This window comes from Crotalus tigris, unplaced genomic scaffold (assembly GCF_016545835.1).
Source record: "Crotalus tigris isolate CLP2741 ecotype Arizona unplaced genomic scaffold, ASM1654583v1 scf7180000024506.7606697, whole genome shotgun sequence".
Classification (NCBI taxonomy): Eukaryota; Metazoa; Chordata; class Lepidosauria; order Squamata; family Viperidae; genus Crotalus; species Crotalus tigris.
In genome coordinates this window covers 1,021,107-1,030,104 of record NW_024100678.1, presented here as the reverse complement: position 1 = coordinate 1,030,104, position 8,998 = coordinate 1,021,107, and the positions used below count along the sequence as shown (strand labels likewise).

Genomic DNA, 8,998 nt, shown 5'->3' with positions numbered 1-8,998 from the left:
CAAAGCTTTTTTTTTCCTTTGCTCCTTGCAAAGTTTTTTTTTAAAATCCCATTAGTTCTACAAAACTCAGTTTACGTCCCTGCAGAACCCAGTTTGAAAAACCCTGGCCTGGAATATGTAACTGTCCATTGCAATTAGACTAAAAAGAAAACTGAACTCTGCATGTTTGGTTCACCCCTTCTCTCCACATCTAAATTTCTGCAGAAATTAGTTCCAATTGGATTCTTAATTAAGTAACTCTGGTTGCAGTTTCCCATTTTTATGACTGTTTTGGGAAAATCAACTCTAGTTAGAAGAGTTGCTACCGAATAGAAATGGTGCAAAAGGCAGCTCTGGTTTAGGGCTGAAAGGGTCAACAGTTTGAATTTTTTTTCATCGTGGAAGGTCTAGAGTAGACATTGTACATCATTGTACACGGGAATAAACATTTAAAAAATCTTCACCTAGTTAGAAAAATCAAGTTAAATGCCAGCTGTTGCTCTTCACAAAACAGACACACCAGGTGTTTTTTCCTGACAAAAATAAGCACTGCCCTGTTTTCAATCAGACTGAATTACAATAAAGGCAACCCTAATGGAGAAATGAGCTTTAAGAGAGGTTATGATGTCTGGAGAACATCATATAACCTCATCTGGCCTAGTCCTGGTTGGACAGCCGCATGATCTGTGCTTGGGCTAAAAACCTTTGGGACTGTCTACATTGAGGAAGGTTGTTTTTAAGCAACTATTGTTCCTAGCTGAAATCACATATTCAATTGCAAAAGTCAATCGCATAAGTATAAGCAGAAGACAAAGGAAGAGCAAGGACAGAATGAAAGAGTGAATCACAGCCATTCAACCATGAAGATAGGAGGTATTTTCCTTCCAATAAGAGAGCTATTTCCAAAGAATAAAAGGACATCCTAGAGAAATCTTATGAACAGAAGTGCAAGGGGACAGTCAGAACCAAGTGGAATAGCAGAGAAGCACTCCACAGAGAATATGCCAAAAGAGGATTGCAGGGATATCTATACTTATACATCTTCCAGTTCCAGGGCTGAAGTGTTATGTCAGGGACCATCACGTCGATGTATGCGAGCTGCAAATAAGAACTAAGTCAGATATTTTCTGTAGAGCTCCTGCGCCAAGGAGCTCAACTGAGACCAGTCCCACAGACAAATGACATCTGCTTTGACTTACAAAATCTGGACTACAAACAGTTGTGACAGCTTGCTCCTCCCCATGCAATAGGACTTTTCCTTGCTATTTACCTATGCTCAGCCAATCAATGATAGAAGCTTCATAGATTGTGGAATTCTTGATGCTCTCTGAGAATGGCTGTTTGCTTGCAAATACTTCATTACCCAACTAGGTAACAACATCAGTGATGATGGTCAGCGATGAGGTTACCTAGTTGGGTAATGAAATGTCTGCAAGCAAAGAACCAAGCTCAGAGAGCAGCAAGGACTCCACAGTTCAACCCTGAGCTACATATAGTCTCTTCTTCACATTTCCATGAGTGCAGTAGAAAACAGGCACAACATATTTTGCAGAGCAGGTCATTTTTTAATAGGCTTGATCTTCCATGAACACCAGTGAATTGCTTAAGCTAATTTGTAGTTCTACAACAGATCAAGATTTTCCATTGTTTGTGGGTTAGAGAGTTTGTAATCTCTCTGTATGTTCTTTATATATGCTGCATGCTTTACATGCAAACTGTTCCCAACTGAACCCAAATAACTTCTATAAAAAGATCTCCCAAGTCCATGAAGAAATACTGCAAGTTAAGATAGCAGATAATATTGGTCCAGACCAGGGGTAGGCAACCTTGGCTCTTTTATGACTCGTGGACTTCAACTCCCAGAATTCTGGGAGATGAAGTCTACGAGTTATAAAAGAGCCAAAGTTGCCTACCCCTGGTCCAGACCAACCCCCTGAATCAACTGAAGGCAGGTTCATTTATCACTGATTACATCCCACTGGGCAAAAGCTGTTTTTTTCCTGAAAAGTTTGGCAACATCAAAAAACTAAACACTTTTGAATACTGCAGGAACAGCAGTCAGGAAATTAAGGCAAAGAGATCACATTTTAAAAGTCTGACACTTTTTCATTAAAAAAAACACATCAGAAATAATAATCTACATTTCCACATATTTCAAAGCTTCCAACTGAAACAGGAACTTTAGGTGCAACTCTAATCAAGGAGTCCATTTCTTGTATTTATTTATTTGCTTGCTTGTTCTTTTCTATTTCTAGGTAGAATCTTGGTCTCCCTCCTTTTAATATGCCAATCTGTGATATTCCTTTGGAAAAACTGACCTCAAGCAACATTCACCCTCCATTCCTCACAAAAACCCTACCCACATATGAATCCAGCATTCCCCCACCCCAAAAAATATTGAATGAAGGAAAATTGATGCAACTAAAAAAGATAAGAAGAAAGCAATCTCTTCTGAACACCAGGGAGCCAATAAACAGTATCTTTCCCAACCTGATATTCTTCAGTAGTGCTGGACTATAACTCCCAGAATTTTCAACCAGAGGTGACCAGTTTAAGAAGAGTAATATATAAACATCCCATCTTTTGGAGTAATGGGTCAGGAAGGATGGTCATGACCACTCCAAGAACCCCTACTTCTATGAAAAAATAAATCTCACCTAGGTCATTGTTGTTCATCATAGCATTGGATGCCCGAAGTCTGGGTCCCTGTTGAGTGAAGTTATAACCAAACCTCAAGAGAGAGGTATTTTTTTCTAACATACTGGCAATCTCCATTTCTACCTTGTTGCCCAAAAGCTGGCACTGAAAAAATAGGGAAAAAATGAATAGAAGCACTTTTTAATTTTAGTTGCTTATCTTGCAGGTTTATGCCTACATGATGTGGCAGTGCAGTGGGGAAAGTTCATCAGAAGAGAGCAGAATGCCCCCCTCTATTTGCTACAAAAGGAGAAGATACAATAGGAGGAAGGGTTGCCCGTGACTGAGATGGGAGGAATGATAACGTACCAAACTATAAAGAAAGAGGCTAAAAAGGTTATTTGTAATCTTGGAGTCCCAGGTTTGTCTGGGAAAAATTAAGACCTAGAGAAGTTAAACCCTAAAGCAGGAGTGTCAAACTGCCGGCCCACAGCCCAGATGCATCATGCTGAAACTGCGCCCACCCCATTGCCAGCAATGGAAAAAAAGTCATGATACGTCGCGACATGTTACGTGACGTGAGTTTGACACCCCTGCCCTAAAGGAAGCTAGACCGAAAATTCTTTGGAATCTGTGCTCTAATGATATATTGCTCTAGCAATCAACAATTTAAGGAATTACATGATAGAATAAAAGACATTTTATGCCAGGTGTGAAAATCCACCCGCCAATACAACAGGAAGCCTTTGATTGAGGATATCAAAGAGTGAAAGCACACATAGCATTTCTAGAGCACTGTAGCCACCTGGAAGCATCCATCATCCTAGTGTGTGGACTTGTTGTGTAGACTTCAATTCCCAGAACTCCTCAGCCAGTATACTGACTGGGGAATTCTGGGAGTTGAGGTCCACATAACCTCAAGCTGCGAAGGTTAAGAAATACTGATCTGGACAGACCTGTTTCATCTCTAGGCTGAATGTAAAAGCCAAGCATATGTAATGCTCATTGGCTGTTCCTCCAATATCCTCAAATGTCCTCCCATCTCAGTGTTGTAATACAAAACCCAGCATCAAAATGGAAGAGGCAGTTAATGCTTGGACTGTAAAATCTGGTGGAAGCTGACCTTATTATACACAGGTTACCTGGTTGTCAATTTTGAGTTCAATTAGTGTAGTGTTGTTCTGCAGTGCTTTTATCAGGGTCAGGATTCCAGATCCAGTAATAAAATTCGATTCCACATTTAAGCTCTTCAATACGCCGTTTTCTTTTAACATTTCTGCCAATGCCTTCCAATGAAAGAGAAGATGAAGAGAAAAGCAGAATACTTGTATATTATTGTTGTTGTTGCTAATAACTTTAAGCAAAGATTTAATAATAGCGACATTAATACAAGAGCGCTTTTTTGTCATAAGTTAACTACACTGCTGATTCAAACCAGAGTTTTCTATTTTATCTTTTGGGTGACTCTGAGAAACTCACAAGGAAGCTTTGACACATCACAGGGTTGTTGTTGTGAGGAATATTAGGTGCCCTGCTAAAGTAGATCCCTGGCTAGTTCAGCTCACAGCTGCCAACCAACTACCCAGGGAAATTATACAAAGCAAAGGCAGGGTATATATATTAACATAAGATTATATTACATATGAAAATAGCAGGATCCAATCTAAGCCGGTCACCGGCTTTATTGTTCCAAGCTTTCGGGCTTGTCCTGGAGCTCATCAACAGGGAACCTCTCTCTCTCTCTCTCCAGAGAGAGCCAAAATGCTTGGAAGAATAAAGCTTTGGTCCCGGTGACTGACTCAGTTTGGATTCTGCAACATTATCCTGGGACACATATATTTACCTTCAGTCGCAACAACAGAAGCCTTCAAATTTAGATAACGATCAACCTGAGAATTCAGCCATAGAGATTTCTTTATAAAGAGTACAGCTCTGCTATCAAAGAACCTAAAATCAGTTTAAGACCCAATGTATGACAAGCCTGAAGAGTATAAGTTACCTTCTTAAAGGAACCGTGTTCTAGCTCTAGGGATTTGTATTCTTTTAAGAACCTGCAATCTTTCAACTGTAAAATTTACAGAATGAGTTCCTCAGAGGTTGACAGCTTGGGAAGCTTAAGGCATTCAGTCCCCTTATTTATTTACCCATTGCCCCAATTTCTTCTGTTTCTGTCAACCACATCTGTCATAACTTAAACAAACAGCTTAAGACAAGTATGATTCATTAGAACAAAGCCACAACCATTTGAGTAACAAATAGTGTATTTCAAAGAGCTGTGTAAATCGTAAGCCATACAGTCCCAAATTCTTGCTCAGTGAAGAAACTGCTAAAGCGTTCTGGGCAGGGGGCTACTCTGCCTCTGTATGAAGATCTCCAGTGAAGAAAAATACGCTCCTCATGAGGCAACGTATTCCAGTGGTTGATAACTCTTATTACCTGGAAATTCTTTAAAATAAATAAATTCTATGCCTCATCAAAATGTCCTTCTCTATAGTTTCCACCCATGGTTTCTGGTCCTAGTTTTTAGCAGAAAACCAGTTCACTCCCTCATCTATATGACAACCCTTTTTATGTCTGTTTCTAAAGACTACTATCACATCTTCTTTCAAATCATCTCTTTTCCAGGCTGAAAGTACCGGTTCTTTTAACTGTTCCTCAAGGAACTGGTTTCCAGTCTCCTCGCCATCTTGATCACCCTCTTCTAAACTCACTTGTGAAAAGGGAGCGTTCTTATATGAGACTTGCATTTCAACCAAATAGGATGTCATTAAAGGAGGCGATCCCAATAAAAGCTTTCCTGAGAAGATTAGGTGTAAGTCATCTGACACTTACAAAAGCAACAGGGTCATTGCTTCTTGTTCCTACTATGCTGAACTTTTTCACGTAGGTGTTAGTCTTCAGAGCTTCAGCATAAGCTTTCAAAATAGGCACAGGAATATCCTTTAAAAGAGAAACACCAGACAAGGGTTAGATGAGCTTTTTTACTGGGACAGAACCATAAATTCCAAGGAACCATGGATCTCCTAAATCCAGTGATACCAGTGTAAACCATTTCAAACAGGCCAGTTCTATGCTATTTATGCTACCTTTCCTCTGCTGAGCTCTGAATCAGAAAATAAATGCATTTATTTTATTTTATTTATTTATTTATTATTTATTTATTTATTCAATTTATATACCACCAATCTTGCCTGGAAGTGAGGAGTGGGAGCAGAAGGTAGGAACCTCAACTTCATTTTAAAAACAGGTAGAATAAAGCAGTGATAAAATACATTGCAAAGTGCGGTTGCTTGATTTTCTTTGCAATGTATTTTATCACTGCTTTATTCTACCTGTTTTTAAAATGAAGTTGAGGTTCCTACCTTCTGCTCCCACTCCTCACTTCCAGGCAAGATTGGTGGTATATAAATTATGTCCTTTTGGTCCTTCCGCCCTACTATAGATTCTTCCTTGATTTAGAATTATTCTCCAAAATGTGTCTTGAACAAAACATGTGTAAATAACAGCAGTCACTTGATTTTCTTTGCAGCATCGGCTTTGTTTCATATGTTAAACATCAGAGAGACAGACAGGGAAAGCATCTGTCACTTTAATGCCATCTATATTTTCTCTGAAATGATTGGCTGCTTTTTGATGGAAAGAATGCTAAGTATATTGTTTTAGAACTACCATCTCAGTTTAATTTCTACCTCACAATTCAGTTGTAATTCTGCTGTGAAAAAGATACCTTCTCAAGAAGTCAAGTAATGAAGGGAAAAGTCATTTTCTTTATTCTCTAGACTAGAGCTTCCCGGGTCACGGAAAGGAGGAATGCAGATGGCAGCAAAAAGCAAATCTTGGTTGAGCTTGAGAAAAGGCATGCAAGCCCAGTTTGGTCAATACTTGAATGGGAGACCATTCAAGGTTAGCCTACGACGTCTTAAAAAAATCTTGGAAGAAGTCAATAGCGAGCCTCTTTATTGTGAAGAAACCCCAAAAGAGTGTATTTCTGTACAGACAGTCCTTGACTTACAACCACAACTAGAACTTGAATTTCTGTTGCTAAGCAAGGCAGTCATTAAATGAGTCATGCCTGACTTTATGATCTTTTTGGCACAGTAATTAAGTAGACCATAGTACAAATTGGCTCCCTTTGCCCCCTCTGCCTACTCAAGGCAAACCCAGGTAGAAAAGAATCGGTACCTTAATATTATTGAGATTAATTTCCTGAAGTTCTGGATCATTGTTTTTTACTCGTTCCAAAGTTTCTTCTACGTTGGTTGAATTTGGCTCATCAGGAACTGGTTTATACTGGGTAGGCTTAATTATACCTACATGAGTGAAAGAGATAAAGATCTATGCCCATTTGCTTCTGACCAGTCATTAGTGATACAATGAAGAAAGAGTAATAGCCTCACTCTTAACTCATCTCGTAGGTTTCAGCCCTGATCTCCTAAAGCTTTTCTAACAGCATTTGTTTCGCTTTGGGTATAAATGGAAGAATTTGATTCTCTGATGCTGGATTCTTATGAAGATAAATTAAAATAAGTTCAGCACCAACCACTGATAAGAGTTTTAAATTCTTATTGGCCAAGTGGTGATGAAAATATCTATAATGTTGCATAGAAAGACATGGAACAGACTCAGCTTTGGTAGCAGGATAACTAAACTGCTTTTTAAATTCTATTTTATTAAAAAATGCTTTCATATGCCTCTTACAGATGCACAGAACAGACAGATGCAAGCATATCTTTTCAACCCCTGTTGAAGAATTTGAATTGAAATACGTTTATAAATTTATACAATAATAATGTCTTATGTCGCTTAGCAGCTGTACTAATAGAATGATTTATAGATTTTGTTCAGATTGTGTTTTTAAGATTTATTTTTTTTTTCAATTTGTAGATCAAAGAAAAGAGGAAAAATACACTTGAATGCCTTGTTTTCTGAAATTCAGACTTGGAAACTTTTTGGTGCATAAACTGCATGCCAAGAAGGAAAGCTTTTTTTTTCCTGTACTTTATATCGTAACTGTTTTCTTTTTAAAGTTGAAATATACATTCATTGTAGACATTGACAGTGCATTTGCTTCCTTAGTGAACAATAACAAATTGTATGTCATGAAAAAGACTCCCCCTCATCAGAAAATAGGAGAAAAGGTTTTCATATTATATAAGCATGTATTTAGAAAAAGTATTTCTTTGATCAATTCTGAAAGTGTATTTTTTCTGAAATTCCAGTATAAATAAATTTAACATTTCTACGGTATTTATAATTCCATATTCTCAAGTGATCTGCTCTGTAGAGGAGAACATATTTCTCTATAATCAACCCTAGACAGAAAGCAATAATCAGTAACGTTCCCTGAAGATTATTTCAAAGAAATGACTTTTCTCAGGGCATATGACCCCAAAGATGGAGATATGAATTCAGATTATGGAAGCACATTACAAAAGTACCATCAACATCCTTACCTAAAAATTAAAGATGATTCTCTGAAAGAAAAACTAAGCAGAAAAAAAACTTATAATTCAAACAAATCCAATGCCCAGCTTTTCCATCTTATTAAGCTAGGTTTGCTGACTCCAATTGAAACCAAATCTGGAGATTCTTACTGTCCTAACAATAAGCCACTGACCTACTTAAAACTTACTCTCTCTGTGTATAGATATTTGCCAAAACTTCAAAAACAGAGCAGGAACTGTGCAAAAAAAAAGTATTAACTGAATTAAGAACTACTAATTAAAATTATTGTTTGTAAAATAAGATGCTGCATTCACAGATTTAATTAACACTATCCCCAGATATCATCTATTCTCTGACTCTTACCCAGAAATGCAAATCATTCTCACAAACACATGCAGACACACACCAAAGAGCAGAAAAAGAAACAACTAGAATAGAGCTGGAGCAAGAGGAAAGTTGTTCTGAGAAGGAAAAAGAAGATTCAGTGATTAAAAGGTACGGTCCACAAAAGCTCTACCCCTTTTATGCCCATGTTGTGATTTCACAAATGCATACAAAGAGGCAGAGTTTGCCTTGCAAACTAACACAACACAGCTTTTGTAATTCTGATAAAAGCACTAGATTCTGGAGATGCTTAATAAGAGGAGACAAGAGAAAGAAAGAAAGAAAGAAAGAAAGAAAGAAAGAAAGAAAGAAAGAAAGAAAGAAAGAAGGAAGGAAGGAAGGAAGGAAGGAAGGAAGGAAGGAAGGAAGGAAGGAAGGAAGGAAGGAAGGAAGGAGGAAGGAAGGAAGGAAGGAAGGAAGGAAGGAAGGAAGGAAGGAAGGAAGGAAGGAAGGAACATATGGAGATAAAGCTGGGAGAAAAGCAGTCCTATTTAATATTACAAAAGTTTAAATTCAACTGGTGAAAAGCCCTCCCAAACAGCAGCTAATTAGA

The 8,998-nt window shown here is 38.0% G+C and overlaps 1 protein-coding gene across 3 annotated transcripts in view; it reads right to left on the bottom strand.

The window, feature by feature from the left end:
• TMOD1 (tropomodulin 1) overlaps positions 1-8,998 on the bottom strand; it is a 32,582-nt gene that overhangs the window by 1,953 nt on the left and 21,631 nt on the right. Inside the window, exons 6-10 of one of the 3 annotated variants that reach the window (XM_039333613.1) lie at positions 6,799-6,926; positions 5,449-5,556; positions 3,759-3,902; positions 2,637-2,781; positions 1,013-1,077 (exon numbers count right to left, since the gene is read on the bottom strand). In XM_039333613.1, coding sequence (XP_039189547.1) covers positions 1,049-1,077; positions 2,637-2,781; positions 3,759-3,902; positions 5,449-5,556; positions 6,799-6,926 — 554 coding nt within the window. In that variant the 3' untranslated portion in view covers positions 1,013-1,048. The remainder of the gene's footprint in view (positions 1-1,012; positions 1,078-2,636; positions 2,782-3,758; positions 3,903-5,448; positions 5,557-6,798; positions 6,927-8,998) is intronic. The other 2 variants (XM_039333614.1, XM_039333612.1) reach the window with 2 other exon arrangements.